Source organism: Medicago sativa, chromosome 2 (assembly GCF_051527215.1).
Source record: "Medicago sativa cultivar Bolivia chromosome 2, Bolivia_mono, whole genome shotgun sequence".
Taxonomy (NCBI): Eukaryota; Viridiplantae; Streptophyta; class Magnoliopsida; order Fabales; family Fabaceae; genus Medicago; species Medicago sativa.
In genome coordinates, this window is record NC_140750.1 from 22205105 (window position 1) to 22221822 (window position 16718).

The following is a 16718-nucleotide window of genomic DNA, read 5'->3' on the forward strand; positions in this document are numbered from 1 at the left end:
ATGTCGTTTAAGGTTTTTACACACATATTAAGAAATGCATTAATTAAAAGAAAGAGAGATATTAATTTATCAAATTATCCTAATCAACTATTGGTTTGTTTTTCATTAAAGAAAAAAATAATAATTTGGAAGTAATGTATATAGTATTAATTGAAGGGTACAATTGAAATGAAAAAGTTATTGCATTGGAAACTGAAAGTGACATTCATTTTGAAACAATTTTTTTTGTCTAAAACAACACTCATTTTGAAACGGAAGGAGTAGTATATTAATAATCATTGTATTATGTAAATTTCTTACTCATTGATAAGTGCTAATTAAATTTTGATTATTTTCAAGGGTCATGCTAACCGGTGCCCCCGGGGCATTGGTTAAGGATACTAAAAAAGGAAATTATTACTGAAAAATGAAACTTTTTTGACTTTTTATGAATTAATTACATAATTTTCAATTAAATAACTGCTATATAATTTCATTTTTTAGTATCCTTAACCAGTGCCTCGGGGGCACCAGTTAGCATTTCCCTTATTTTCAATAATGCTTATTAACTTGTTTTACAAGTTATCTAAGAGAAAAATCCATAAATTAATGTAAATACGAATATTATCATAATTCTAGAATGCTACATCTCTTTCCTATCACTTTTTGTAGGTTTTTGACAAGATTAAAAGAAATCAATGAATTTTAGTGCAAGTACATTCGCTAGACGAAGAAAGGTGAAGTGAAACAAGAAATTCTAGAGCATTCCACTGAGAAAATCTAGAGCATCTTCGTTGGGTGAGCAACAATTCACCAAGCAAACTATGCAGGTTTAGTGACTCATGCAGACTAGCTAGCTTTTCCCTCCTAGTGAAGAGAGCTCAATTCTGTGGGCGAGCATGATTTTTCCCATCGAACAAACAATTTATGTCAAAAGTTTGAGTTCCTAAGTACGAGGGAGGGAGGGAAGGGGAGAGGGGGAGAGAGGGAGAGAGAGAGAGAGAGAGAGAGAGAGAGCGGGAAAGAGAGAGAGAGAGAGAGAGAGAGAGAGAGAGAGAGAGAGAGAGAGAGAGAGAGAGAATCTCAGTTCCACCATTGGGGAGCTTGGTTCTAGGTTGTGGATGCTTCACCAACATAATCCATCTCTTCTTTGTTAGTTATTCTACTCATGCATAGCTAAATTCTCTTTGTCCTAGGGATTAGATGTTAGTAGCTAGGATTTTAATGTATTACTCTTAATCTGGTTGTTTGTGGGTGATATATGCATTCAATACAATTTTTCTGTTAAATTTGTTCTTAATGTTTTTGCTGATGTTCAATCCACAAACGATATTTTGAGTTAGTAAGTGAGAGACATCAACTTGTTACTTAATGGTTGTGGTTTAAATCATGTATCTTACTTAATATTAATCAAAGGTGGTCTGATTAGTGCAAAACCCTAACCCTAATTGCAGCCCTACCCCACTTTATGCATTCTTAAGTATGATTTTGGCGCCTCAGGTCAGTCTAAATCACCCAACTAACTCAATTAATTAACTGGGACCCCATTAATCCTTTACTGCATCGCTTCCTGGACCCTATAATTACCTCAATCGTCTTATTTCCATCGTTTCACTCAACTATTTCCAAACCCTATGTTAATTAAATACAATCCAACTAATTTTGCATTGAAGCAATCCAGATTTGCGCTGCTCAAGATGATAAGTTGGTTTGCTGGGAGAGCTTGCAGCTCATACACTCATTAATGCGAAGACTTTCAACTGCATTTTATGTGCTCAATATAAGTTTGTCTTACAATGCCCTCGACATCTGATTAATTACACACCATTGAGACACGCAACTTATATACATCATTTATTTCTTTGTCTCAAGGCCAAATCGAATTTCTCAAGTCCTATGATCTATTCCTATAAATATGAGTTACTCTGAGTTTTGTTTGTGCCATTCTCTCAAAATATACTTTAAGTTCATATCAGGGTGCATCTGAAACCATCACGTTAGAAAGCCAATCTTGCATACTCACTCATGGCAAACAAAGGTTAGTTTTCATGTTTTCATGTATGGTTTTGTTTATAATATGACATATCTTCGTAATTACTGATGATGTTGTTGGTTTGTAGGAAAAGCTCCAACGTTAATGAAATTTGATGAGATTGTTGGTGGAAAAATTGAGTTCTAGATCCACGGTAGAGTGCTTAACCTGTGGACTACTCCTGACTGTTTCAATGCAACTGAAGTTGGCATGATGCATATGATATTGGTGGATGCTGAGGTAATTGAGCCGGTCTGTAATTGATATAAGGGATTTAGATACGCGCATTGCACTTTACGGACTGCTTCGTGTTTTATTTTCAGTATGCGGTAATTTAATTCAATCTGTTTTGCTTTGGTTTTGTTGTAAGGCATGAAAATTCATGCAAGTGTGAGAAAGAATATGTTACCTATGTTTAAGGATCACTTTGAAGAAAGGTAGTCTACACTTTGCTCTAATTATTTTGCAAATGACCCATGTTCATTTAAAACTTATAATTTACATCGAATAACTGTACTGCCGTGTGATTGTGCTCCTGCAGAATGAATGAGGCGAACGTGGAACTTGCATGCGACGCATCTACAACTAAGGAGCCGAGGATTGTGTCTGTCAAGGTTGAAGATTCTGATTGATTGTCATGCAACTTCACAATGTCTGCGTTTCTATTAAATGTGTTATGCGGTTTTCTGTTTGTTCCCAGTTAGACTCATATATGGTCTTTTTATTCTGTTTTGTCATTTCTTAATTTAACATGCATAATATTGCATGTAATTTTGGCTGTATTGATTAATGACTCTTTTAAATTGTCTAATGGATTTGGTTCTACTATGTATTATCAATTAATATTTGAAAGCAAGCTATTACGTTTTATATAAATTCATCATTGCAACTTCCATCGTTTGTGGTTTACAAAGGTTGATCTACATAATGGTGTTTTGTATCCTCAATGGCCTCCGACATGTTTACTGCAACCGTAATTACAATCTTATTTGAAGACAAATAATTAATTATTCTATATTACTCAAGAAAATCCGTAATTACGGTTGCCGTGATTTAGCATACGAGCTATCTGGAATGAAGCATGTGCATAGCAAATTGAAAAGAGCTCACAACTGAACTACTTTTAGAAATTATAATAATTAACCCACATAATATAAATGCTTATTTGTATGTGTTTGTTATCGTTGCTGTAATTTCAATCTCATTTGAAAACAGAAAATATATGAACTAAATTACTCAGTGAAATATTCGTGGTTACGGTTGCCGTAATTTAGCATATATGGACTCCATGGAATGTAGCAGTTGCATAGCAAACTGAAAACAACTCACAAATGAACTACTTTGAGGAATTATAATAATTAAAAAGGTTCCTTGATTTAGAATAAAAAGACCGTAATTATGGTTGCCGTGATTTAGAATCTGAACTATTTATAATGAAGCATGCGCATAGCAAATTGAAAATAGCTCACAAATGAAACTACTTTTAGAGATTATAATAATTAACCCTCACAATATGAATGCGTATTTATATGTTTTTGTTATGGTTGTCGTAATTTCAATCTCATTTGAAAACAGAAAATATAGTCCGTTTATTACTCAGGAAACATCTGTAATTACTATTGGCGTACTTTAGAATCTAGGAAAATGCTATTTCTCTATAAAAATAAAATAGCATCAAGAATTTTTCAATTGCAAAGTTTTAATTGCTTGATTTATTTGTTCACTTTCTATTTTTCAGCCACACCTCCTTGAATTGTGGTAAATAATGCATTGTGATTAGCTGCTCTTTATCCTTGAAGAATTCTTGATGTTATTTTTCCAGAGATATAACATTGCTCTAGAATCTATGTACTCCATGTTTATAACAGAGTCTATATATTCTGTTAAGTTATTACTTGGGAAATATATCTGTTATGGTTGCATATTGATCGAGAGTCTATAACAGACCCGCGCGATAGCGCGGGTTTAAAGTGTAGATGATAATTGATAAACATATATAGGATTAGGTTTATATTCATATTTAAACTATTCAGTCATATGTCATCAAATCAATTAACTATTTTGCTTAGCATCAGAAGTTGACTGATACATTGGATTTCAAGTCGTTTTCCATATATGGAAATATATGATGAGGGTTAGGTGGAGTTATATTTGAAGCATATAAAGTATTCAATCGATTAAGACTAACCATTAAACGAATAGTACTGAAGTTTAACCCGGCACGACTTTCTATATTCTGCCAAACTCTTAGTTATCAGGTTTAATTGTTACCAAAACTATTTTCCTTGAAATTTGATTTAAGAAACTTTGCAGACTTTAGAATGAAACCCATTAAAACTTCGTCTCTGTATTTAGAAACTTTTCTCTACTTTGTGTAATTCGTTGGGTCGCTATATGCTCACTGAGCTAACACACCATAACTTCTATTTGTCTTTACTTTCATTTTTTTAATTTTTTTTTTTTGAAACACACTTGTATACTGATCGTTGGTAACTTTGAAAACTTTAGAATGAAACCCATTAAAACTTCGTCTCTGCATTTAGAAACTTTTCTCTGCTTTGTATAATTCGTTGGGTCGCTATATGCTCATTGAGCTAACACACCATAACTTCTATTTGTCTTTACTTTCATTTTTTTAATTTTTTTTTTTTGAAACACACTTGTATACTGATCGCTGGTATAGTTTGTTTGAGTTTCATTTATCCGAGGTAAGACTACAGAAAATCAGTTGTATTACAATCCAGAGATGCAACACACATCAAGGAGGAACAACAACAAGGCATGAAAAATGAAGAAGAAGCAAGCTTCTCTTCAAAGCCATAGCTGAGCAATCTTCCTCAACAACCATCAACATGACAAACATGAGGATAGTCACACGCCAATGATGAAGTTGAACAATAACAGTCTGAGGAGATTTACTAGATCAACAAATCCAGGAAACAACTGATGTCAGATCGAGATCAAGATGAGAGTTATTCAACTTATGCTCTCAAATCCAATCAGTGGAACGACCACATGGAGATCCCATCAATCACCTGATGAAATTCTATGAGATTTCTGAAAGTCCAAAAGCTTCTGAGCGCGAATAAGATCTTGTACATGAGGCTTTTTCGTTATTCACTCATTCCATAAGCCAAATATTGTTGTCATGATCAACTAGTGACCACTCTGACTAATTCGAACACTTTAGTGGACAAGTTAATTAGAAGATTTTTTCCTCAAAGCAGAATTCAAGATGCCAAGATATCCATAATTTTCTTCACCCAAGGTTTCAATGAGATTCTTTGCGAGGCATAAGAGTGATTCAAGTCAATGTTCTACAAGTGCCCATGCTATTAATTATTTGACGATATTAGTCAAATTCACATTTTCATAAGCGGTCTCTAACAACAACCAAAACTCCTACTTAATGCAACAACATGTGGTTCTCTTATGTCAAAGAATGTCGTGGATACCATTAAGCTCATTAAGTCCATGGAAATAAATGACTAGAAGGAATCACTCAAATAAGGGTGGTATCTTAGAGCTTGATACCAATGATGCCTTGCTTGCTCAAAGAAAACTCCTCTTGAATAATGTGGAAGAATTGGTGAAGAAAATTCTAAAAATCCAACAGCAAATCAAAGTAGTTACATAGGAGAAATGTAAGCAGGTAATGAAGTGCGAGCTATATGTTGTACCTCACCAAATTTGTTACTGTCCACCTCATAAAGAGGTGAATTACGGCAACCATTATCGGTAAAAACGGTACCCTAATCATAATAAATACAGTGGAAACAAAATTTGTCAACAATGGAAACGAATTCGATTACCCCAAACAATAGCTTTCGTATCAACAACAACAAAACAATCATCAACATCAACCTAATTCATTTGAAGTTAGAACCACAAAGCTTGAGGAAACCCTTGACAAATTCATGCACCAAAACTTGACCTATCAAAAGAATATTGATTCCTCACTCATGAACATCAAGGTACAACTAGGTCATCTGTTCAAGCAGTTTACAGATAACCAGAAGGCTACTTTCGGTGCTAATACAACAAACAGCCCTAATGAGCACTAGAATGCACTAATAGTTGAGGAAATTGAAAAAGAATGCTAATGATGATTCTGAAATGAACCCTCTGAAATCACTACAAGAAAAACTGCAAATTGCGACACTTCATCTGCGACCCTTAAGTTGCAACTGCCTCAAAGGGCATTTTTGCAACAGTAGTTGCGGCTGTTAGGGTGAACCGTCGCAAATTTTTTTGGTTAATTAAAGAAGGCGCGTTGTATATTTTCATTCCCCGCTTTACCAAATTTTAGTTCCCCCCTTTCTCACTTTCCCAAAACCCCAAATTGGAATCTCACTCTCAGTCTCTTTCTACCAAAAAACGAAAAAAAAAAACTCTCAAATCATAGCACTCTCAAATCGATTAACATGTCCTGGCAAATCTCACTCTCACTGGGTATGTTTAATCGATTAACTCCATCTCAAATCGATTAACCTGTCCATCTCACGTTGCTGAACTCCATCGATTTGAGAAAACTCTCACTCTCACGTTGCTGAACTCCATCTCACTCTCACGTTGTTGAATCAATTGGTTTCTCACTCAAAAACCTAACATGACAAAAACTAACCCCCAAAACCTAACGTGAGAATCACAAAACCTAACCCTCAAAATCACAATCGGTTCTCACCTAAAACCCTCAGAATCTGTGCACTCACTCAATCACAATCGGAACTCAATCTGTGCAATCGGAACTCACTCACTCAATCGGAACTCAAACGGTGCTCAAAAGGTGCTCACTCACTCTTTGTTCCCAATCCTTCTCATTATTTTAGCATCTCATTATTTTAGCATCGATTTTGACTGGGAATCTGGGTCATTTGATGTTTGGTGGTGCTCACTCAAACGGTGATTTTAGCTGTTGTGTTTCTTAGTTTCTTTTTTTTTTTGGTAATTTGGGGTGTCATTCAGATAAAATAGAAATTTTAAGATAAAGAAATTGTGTGTTTTGTCTTTACCACAGCTTCTGAAATTGTGTGTTTGTATATATTGACTCGGAGTATAACTTAAATATGTGTGTTTGTATATTTAACCCTAAATAGTTCACGTTAATTTTCCAGCTCCATTTAGTGTTTTTGAGTCAAGTTCAATAATTTAACTCATTTAACTCATTTCACATGTGTCTGATCACATGTTTTTGAGAATAATATTCTTAGAAATTACATCCTAATTAAGAGGATAATTTAATCTGATCAAATGTGTCAGTGTCAAACAAATCCTTATATGGACGAGAAATCCACAATGTATATACACACACAGTCACAAAGTATAAACAAAACAGGATACACACACAGTCACAAAGTATAAACAAAACAGGTTGAGTAAAGTCGCAATGTATTTTAAGTAACGCAAACTTCGTTTCAATACTTGCTGAGTCGAGCAGAGGAAGAATTCGGATACGATCATCCAATGGGTGGCCTCACAATTCCTTGCACAGAATATGTTTTTTTGCATGTTACTTTTAGCTTCAATGGACTATAAACCTGCAGCTGCGAGATACTTACATTGATTAGTGACATTTATAACAATAGGCATTTTTCGCAATTGTAAATATTTTTCATTTTCCCTTCCTTGATGGAAAAACAAGAGATAATTATTCACATTGTTTTGTCAGCTGAAACCAAGTACTAGTCCTAGCTTAGCTTCCCTCTGTGATCATTGATCAGAAAAGTTGTGAGGCCTCTACCTTTAAGGTTATAATTACATCCTGAGGCCATTTAACACTGCAAATGGGAACTGGCCTCTACTCTTTATTCATTTATATTTTAAAAAAATTGTTAGTGAAACGGTGTGTTTCAAGGATAAACAGCCAGCATGGAGGCAATATATGAAAGTTATTGGGAATGACTTACTGAAGAAATATATGAGGCTGTTGATTATGAGTTATATGTCTGCTATTTTATATTTTATTGGTGTTATTTATATACATGTTAACTCTACTAACAAAATGCTTACAACAGATTCACAACAGGTCTGATCTGTTACGTGCATATTGTGTCGCTTTGCCATCTGCTCTGTTTGTGCCTACTTCCTTTTGTGTCGCTCTCTGTTCTGCGCGCTATTGGTTTTTTAAGTCTGCCGCTGTTTATGTAAGTCTTTGTTCCCTCATGTTTTTTTATCTTCGACCGTTAAGTTTGCACATTTTTTCGATGTTATTGCTGGAATTGTTATTCATTATGTTGTAAAATGGGAATATAGATTATGTCTTATCGATTTGCTTCTGTTTGGTACACTTAACTTTTTTAGTTGGTTGTGTGAATCACTTTTCATGAATATTTGTATTGTTTTGACATGTTTATGTTTAAGTGAATATATTTGTCAATATATCAACTTATTGTTATCCATATTTTATATTTAAAGCAATGGATAAGTCATGGATTATGAAGCCACAAACGTCGGCTGCATACAAGAAAGGGATAGTGGAATTTATTAATTTTGCTTTTAAAGACGTAGTGGAAAATGGTGAAGTAATATGCCCCTGTAGAGTTTGCCGTTTCAAAAAACCGCAAAGTAGGAGTGTAATGTTAGACCACCTAAAGTGGTCACCATTTCCAACGGGGTACACTGTTTGGCTGCATCATGGGGAGTCCTTAGGAGAAACTAGTAGTGTCTCAACTAGTACTATTCCAAATATAGTTCAAGACACGGTGGTTGTTGAAGATTCTATTCAAAACATGATCAATGATGCGTTTGGAGTTGATAGGGATCAGACAAATGAGGTACCCATTACATCAAATGTAGAGATTGATCGAGATGAAGATGTGATTCCAAGTGTAAGCGAAGAAAGGAATGAAGCCAAAGAATTCTATGAATTAACTAGAGATGGAGAACAACCCTTGTATGAAGGGTGTACAAGATATTCAAGATTGTCTTTTTTGTTAAAGTTGTATCACATCAAGTGTTTGTGTGGGTTGAGTGATAAGTCGTTGACAATGATTTTAGAGCTATTAAAGGATGCATTTGAATTTGCAAGTATTCCAAGTTCGTTCTATGAAGCAAAGAAAACAATTACAAAACTCGGTATGAATTATGTGAAGATACCTGCATGTCCCAACGATTGTATGCTTTATTGGGGTGAAGACGAAGACAGTACAAAACTCGGTATGAATTATGTGAAGATACCTGCATGTCCCAACGATTGTATGCTTTATTGGGGTGAAGACGAAGACAGGGAGACCTGTAAAATTTGTAACACTTCAAAATGGAAATCAGGGGAAAAGGATTGTGTTGTCAATAATAGGAAAAAAGTTCCTGCAAAAGTTCTTCGTTATTTTCCATTAAAACCTCGATTGAAAAGACTGTTTTCTTCATCAAAGACTGCCGAGGATATGAGATGGCATGCAGTTGATAATAACAACGATGGAATGATGAGGCATCCTAGAGATTCTGAAGCTTGGAAACAATTTGACCTGAAACACAGTTGGTTTGCATCAGATCCGCGAAACTTGCGTCTTGCATTAGCTAGTGACGGCTTTAATCCATTTGGTATAATGAGTTCAAATTATAGCATTTGGCCAGTTGTGCTCATCCCATACAACACTCCTCCATGGGTGTGCATGAAAGATACATCTTTTATAATGTCAATGATAATTCCTGGTAAATATTCGTCAGGAAATGACATCGATGTCTACTTACAACCTCTAGTCAAGGAGTTGAAGGAGTTATGGACAACTGGTGTGGATACATATGATTCTTTTAAGAAAGAGGTGTTCACATTACACGCAACCTTGATGTGGACGATTAGTGACTTTCCGGGGTTAGGTATGCTTTCTGGTTGGAACACATACACCGGTTTTGCATGTCCTTCGTGCAACACTGACACTAAACCTTGTCGTCTTAAAAATAGCAATAAATGGTGTTTCGTGGGTCATCGTCGTTACCTTCATCAGAGACACAGATTTAGATTGAACAAGGTTCGCTTTGATGGTGAGCAAGAAATGCGTAGTCCACCGGTAACGTTATCTGGACATCAAGTTCTTCAACAGGTTCAAAACATAAAGGTCATTTTTGGTAAAAAGCCAAAGAAAGCAGGGTTGGGAAAAAAAAAAAGGCAAGAAACAACCTACACAAGGTGACCCTCCAAACCAGAAAAAAAGGAAAAAAAGGACAGGCAAGAGGCAATCTACAGAAGATGACCCTCCAATTTGGAAGAAGAAAAGCATATTCTTTGAACTTCCATATTGGAAGGACAATCTTCTGCGTCATAATCTTGACCCGATGCATATCGAGAAAAATGTGTTGGATAATATCATATATACTTTGCTTAACGATAGTTCAAAGAGTAAAGACCATGTTGATGCTCGAAGAGACCTTGAAGCTATGGGCATAAGATCTGACCTTTGGTGCAATGAAAATGGAAAAATTTCTCCGGCAATTTTTACTTTGACTGGTCAAAGTAAGAGGGAATTTTTAACAATTTTAAAGAATATCACAGTGCCTGATGGTTATTCAAGCAACATTTCTAGATGCATTGACTTGGAAGCTCTTAAGTTGAAAGGAACGTTGAAGAGTCATGATGGCCACATATTGATGGAACAACTTCTACCATTAGCCATTCGGACAACATTACCTACTGAAGTTTCAGCAGTATTGATCGAGTTGTGCTCATTCTTTAGACAATTATGTGGTAAAGTATTGAATGTTGAAGATTTGGAAAAAATGCAAAACCAAATTATCCTCACTTTATGCCACATGGAAATGATATTTCCTCCATCATTCTTCACTGTCATGGTTCACTTGGTTGTTCACCTTGTTGAAGAAGTTAAACTTGGAGGTCCCGTTCAGTATCGATGGATGTATCCTGTCGAAAGGTAAATTATGTCGGATTTCATTCCTTCAATAATTTAGTAGTTTGTAAAGTTATTGAAAATAATATTATTGTGGTTCAATTTATAGGTACTTAGGAAAACTTAAGAAATATGTACGTAATAAAGCACAACCAGAAGGGTCTATTGCAGAAGGGTACATCATACATGAGATTCTTACATACGGTTCAAGGTATCTAGGATGAGCCTATTAATGATGTACAAATTGACCCGCGTGTAGCCGAATTATTTCCTAGAGTTGGAAAACCTATTGGTGGATCTTCACGTTACACTCTTACACCGATTGAAAAGTTACAAGCTCATAGACATGTTTTAACAAACTGCCCTGTAGTTGAGGACTATCTAATGTAAGTAATTTTATCACATTAAAAAACTATTTTACTACTTTTCAAATTTTTACATCTAATATGAAATAACCAAATAGGGAGTACAGAAGTATGATACGAAGTCAGCTAAGGAGTAGTGCAAGGACTACTTCTGAGGTAGACAAGAAGGTTCATAAAGAGTTTGCTCGTTGGTTCTTCAATCGTGTTAGTGTTCATAAACCCATTTAGGTTCACAGAGTTTGCTTGTATGTGCTTTTAAGAATAAGAATGTGACTAACTGTATGTTTTATGGTGTTTAGATTTGCAACAATCTTGACACCATTGATGGACCAGATAAAGATGTTCTCATTAGTCTTGCTCAAGGTCCTTTTGATAAAGTAAGAAGGTTCACTGCATACAATGTCAATGGATTCAAATTTCGAACAAAGGCGCGAGACGAGTTATTAAAAACACAAAACTGTGGAGTTTTTGGCGTGTTTGGGACACGAAGTTATTCAAGCAATAATGATGCCCAAATGAGATTTGGAGGGGTGCCTTGCTATGGAAGATTAATAGACATCATTGAGCTTCGGTATGATGGCTTCACAGTGCCAATGTTTAAATGTGAATGGGCTAATACCACAAACCCAAGAAGCATTAAAATAGATAAGTTGGGTTTTAAGTCTATAAACTTTACAAGATTAACACATACCGGACAACATGAAGATGATGAGCCATTCATTACAGCGTCAGAAGCTCAAATGGTTTATTATGTGGATGATGAGAAGGAAGAAGGATGGAGTATACCTGTTCATTTGAAGCCAAGAGACTTGTATGACATGGGTGGAAATGATGAAATTATGGCCCCCATTGAGCCATACCCATCACAAAATTTAGAACAAATATTCTCTAATGATACCACACATATACAATTAGCAAGACCGACTACAGATGATGATGATTGTTAAAGAAGTCTAGTTGAACTTGATTGCTAAGAAGTCTATATAGAAGTCTATATAGTTGTTGTAACCCCGATGTACTTGTGATTGTTATACAATTAATGCAATGAAGTGTTACTTTTGCTAGTTTTTCTTTTACTTGAGATTGTTATTTTTACATTTTACTTGTGATTGTTATTTTTACTTGTCTTTTTCCTCTTGTTGCTAGTTTTTCTTTATCCTACTTTGCTTAGCTATTTGCATCGTTCTGACTTGTTTATCATCAATCTTGCAGTGTAAAAACATGACACCATACGAGCAAGCAAAGTTCGAAAGAATGGCAGAACTTAAAAAAAAGATGGTGGATCTAAAGATTCCAATTATCTCTCAAGAACTTGCAAAATCCTATTCTGCCACTTCAAAACGTTCATCAAAAAAGGTTAGTTTATCCTTTGCTATTCTGTATGCAAATTTACTGCGTGACACGAGAAAGTAGATTCTCTAACTTTGAAAATTGAAGAGTTTATGCTTCATCTGGTTCCACGTCAGTCTCACTATCTTTCGTGTCCGAATGTCAACTTGTACGTGATATTACGAAGCTATATTTTCAAGCTTCAGCCCAAACGCACGTTATAGGTTATTTTGCCGTGAAAATAAACACAAGCTTAGTATATTTACGAAAGATTATGGTTATTAAAATAAAATTTATAAAATGAGATAGACAATTGAGACAATCTCAATACTCAGATTTACCACTGTGTACATAACATAAATTTACCACTAAGGACGTAATTATGTATGTCCGTTTTCAATTTAGTTTTTATGTAGGAAAAAAACAATTATGTTAATTCACTTTCATTTAAACAATACAAAAACAAGTATAGAAATTGACATGACAAATTTATGTTTTAACAGACAAGGATGTTATGTCTTTTTATGTGGATAGAACTGTCAAACTGTGGAGAAAACACATGTATTCAGAACAATAGCTGCTTGAATATTGGCTATATATTGTCTAGAGCTTTCATGTATAAATATTGGAATTCTTTCTTTAGGTTGCGAATGGAAAATCAAAGTTTGTACAACCCGGAGCTCTTGAGGCAGCCAATAAAAAGCGCCTCCGTTCACAAGGTTTACCACATGCAGCCAATAAGAAGCGCCTCCGTTCACAAGGTTTACCACATGCAGCTTCACAGCCTACACATGTGACACCTTCACCGCATGATCATGTTACAGATCCACCACCCACACATGAGACACCTCCATCGCCTACACATGTGACACCTTCACCTACACATGTGACACCTACACATGATAGTCCATACCTTGGCTCTGGAGATGATGATGTAGATGATTATGTAGATGATGATGTAGATGATGATGATGATGATGATGTAGATGAAGATGTAGATGAAGAGCTGAACATTACTGATAAAAAGAAACCAAGATACTGGGAGGTTGATGTTATAAGTATGTAATCTAGTGTTCCTATTTGTGGGGCTGTGTTTTTTCTCCTGTTGGTGTTGTTATTGATTGTTTTAAATGGTTAACTTATGCTGTTATTTGTTAGATGTGGCGGGTCATATTTCAAGGAGACGTTTAACAGTGGCAGATGTGCTTGAAGAATCTCCAAATGGAACCAGGATAATGACTCGATGGAATGATGTTCCTCAACCGGTGGGGCAATCTGCTAAATTGTTAGCAAATTATTTGGGCCAATTGGCAAGGCAATTTAAAGATTTCCCGATAATGGTTGAAAGATGGGATGCTTCAATTTTAAAGGAAAAGAAAACTGAGTTTTATGATAACAAAGTAAAGGTATAATTGATATACATTTGAATATATATGATTTTTCTTGTTTTTTGTGTTAACTAACAATTTGCTTTTTTATGTTTATGTTTATGTTGCAAGTCAAAGTTTGTTGTTGATGATGATGGAGACCATAAAAAATATGTTATCTCTAGCCTTGGAAAGAAATGGAAGGATGGAAAGTCTCGATTGTTTAAGAAACATTACAAATGGGAACTCACATTAGAGGAGAATCTCAAAAAAAATCGTCCAAGTTTTATTCACCCAGATCATTGGGCTGTTTTTGTCAATTTTAGGAGGAAGGCTGAACAAGTGGTAAATTATAGTTTCATTTGTTTTTTTTTTTAAGCTTTTAACTGATGCGTGTATAAAAATTATTGTTTCAATTAATGCAGGCGATTGCACAAAAAAATGCAAGAAGTAGGAAAATGCAAAAAACTCCTCATACACTAGGAACTGACTCGCTTGCGATCAGAAAAGATGAGTTGGTATGGTTCACTCAAAGATGAGTTTATCTTTGATATGTTATTTTTCTGTGTATGCAATCTCATCTGGACGTACATTATAAGATTGTTTAGAAATGAACAAGTAATTATCATATATGCGTACTTGTAGGAATTGAGAAATGGTCGAGAATATAGCAGGGGAGATATGTATGCTGTTTCGCATAAAGATGCCAAGGGAAAATTTGTCAATGAATATGCAAGGGAAAAAGCTGTAAGTGACAATTTCTTTTTTGCACAATTGAAAAAGAGGTCATAATACCTCATAGCTCGCCTAAAATTAAATGTTTGACATTATCACTGTATTATTGCCTAAAGAGGTCATAACATTGAAAGTTTATGTTTTGTTTAATTTATCAAATGCTTGACATTATCACTGTCAAAGTTTGTTGATGTTTTTTTTTTTATTTAGTTGTTTCATGAACTGTTGTATATGCAGGAACTATTGCAAGTTGAAATGCAAAACACTCAATGTGAGAATGAAGCATTTGCCAATGTGTTTGGAAAGGAACATGCTGGATATGTCCGTTCTATGGGGCTTGGCATAACACCATCTCGAATCTCTAGTCGCTCTACTAGATTAGCCTCGTCTTCCATCGAGGCTAATGAGAAAATGTTGAAAATGCAAGCCGAGATTGATTCTCTTAAGGAGAAGGCTTCAGAAGTTGATGTCTTGAAGGCGCAAGTTGCCTTATTAATGCAAATGCTTGACCAAAATTCTAGAGACAAAGAGGTAACTTTTACCAAACTATTGCACAAACATCACTGCTATGACTGTTGATAGTATATATAATCGATCCTAAATCAACTGCCTGAGTGGACCTAAAGCGAAGTTTTATGAATGCCTGATTTTATATTCCTCGGCATACATAGTTCAGCTTCTCTGTTTTAGACAATAGGTTTTATGAATGACTGATTTTATGAATGACTGATTGTGCATGCATTTATGTTCGGGTACATGTTGAAAGAGTGAATGTATCACTACTGCCTGCAGTGAACCATACTGCTTGCAGTATTGTTTAATTCCTCACTTGGATTGATTAATATACCAAAACAACTCAAGTTTAAGATTTGAGGGCTATCCATCTTAATTTTCTTAAGTTTGCCATCTTATACACATATAAGACTAGCCTACAATATTCTGGCTGATTTACCATCTTATACACATATAAAACCCGGTGCTTTATTTTGCCGCTGATTTACAATATTCTGGCTGTTATTACTGCCTAATAGGAAATACAAATGCAGAAATTGAAAATTTAGAAGGTAGGTATGAATGTACTATAGTTTGGAACAATGCAAGTTAGGTAACTCTTTAGATATGCTGATTTTGTATACTAGTAACATCTTCCCAAGTTGGGTTTGGCGAATCCAATTTCTGATATTAATGTTTCTTTGGCTTTGTTCTTTTATCATGTTTTGAGGTTTGGTCTTTGTGAGCAAAACCTATTCCAAATACACACACTTAGAAATTTACTGTTTGGTGAGTTGGAGAAACCAGCTTACTCAAGCCTAATGTTCATGAATATCAGGGCTTAGAGCAACCTGGTTGAATACAAAAAATTCCTTATTGCCATAATGTTGGTTCATTGATGAGGAAAAGTTAACCTATGTGTATAGACAAAAGTTAGTAAATTGGTACACCTGTCTTAATGATTTTTATGCCTTTTTTAGTTATTTATTATTTCAATGCTTTTAAATAGTGTTGTTCTATTATTGCATTTGTTGAAGATTGTAAATCTAAGACAATCCAAGTTTAGGTGCAAGTCCTCTCTGATAATATGGAATTGAAACTTTTACTAGATAATACGTGCATATTCAGGTTATGTATTTGCTACACTTATGCCTCAACTAGCATTTATAAGATCCTTGAAAGTTTTTGGTTGTTTTCAAGACACAATCACTAGGCATATTTGCTGATCACTGTCTTATATTTTTTCTTCTTCTTTTCAGCCAACAAATTTAGAAAGAAGAGATGGTAGACATTCATCTGAGTCTAGCCACCGTCTTGAGGATCATTGAAGCAACATCACTAGGGAACTTCTAATTTTGCTACAGCTGTTTTGAATGTTCAGTCACTAGTGTTTCGGTTTTTTGAATGTTTAAACTTGGTACTATATATTTTTTGTTTTAGTTAAGTTGATGTATGGATCAAACTTCTTACTCTTGAATTATGTATATTTTGCATTTTAAGTCTTTAGTAATATATTTTGAGATTGTCTTCAAATTGTAGAGAAAAAAATTCTAAATCAGGGCATATCAATTTCAAAAAT

At 34.9% G+C, this 16718-nt stretch overlaps 1 protein-coding gene, 1 long non-coding RNA gene and 1 pseudogene across 4 annotated transcripts; all 3 read left to right on the forward strand.

Annotated features, from left to right (window-relative positions):
* The first annotated feature begins 2118 nt into the window (after positions 1 to 2118).
* Positions 2119 to 2670, forward strand: LOC146945539 (uncharacterized). The gene is made up of 3 exons (XR_015026421.1): positions 2119 to 2251; positions 2382 to 2448; positions 2553 to 2670. It is a non-coding gene; the product is annotated as an uncharacterized LOC146945539 (long non-coding RNA).
* A 5269-nt stretch (positions 2671 to 7939) lies between these two features.
* LOC146945540 (uncharacterized) lies at positions 7940 to 16672 on the forward strand. 2 transcript variants are annotated; one of them, XM_085743867.1, is made up of 9 exons: positions 7940 to 8154; positions 12429 to 12572; positions 13189 to 13603; positions 13704 to 13951; positions 14045 to 14257; positions 14338 to 14430; positions 14558 to 14659; positions 14885 to 15178; positions 16399 to 16672. In XM_085743867.1, exons 1-9 carry the CDS (start codon positions 7993 to 7995, stop codon positions 16465 to 16467), a joined length of 1740 nt encoding a protein of 579 aa, XP_085599993.1. In that variant the 5' UTR covers positions 7940 to 7992; the 3' UTR covers positions 16468 to 16672. The 2 variants fall into 2 exon arrangements, with proteins under 2 accessions (XP_085599993.1, XP_085599994.1); XM_085743868.1 differs by having other exon boundaries at positions 7951 to 8154; positions 14045 to 14245.
* On the forward strand, positions 10147 to 12224 carry LOC146945541 (uncharacterized; annotated as a pseudogene). Its single transcript, XR_015026420.1, has 4 exons — positions 10147 to 10875; positions 10961 to 11237; positions 11315 to 11420; positions 11516 to 12224. The product of XR_015026420.1 is annotated as an uncharacterized LOC146945541 (transcript).
* Positions 16673 to 16718: the final 46 nt, after the last annotated feature.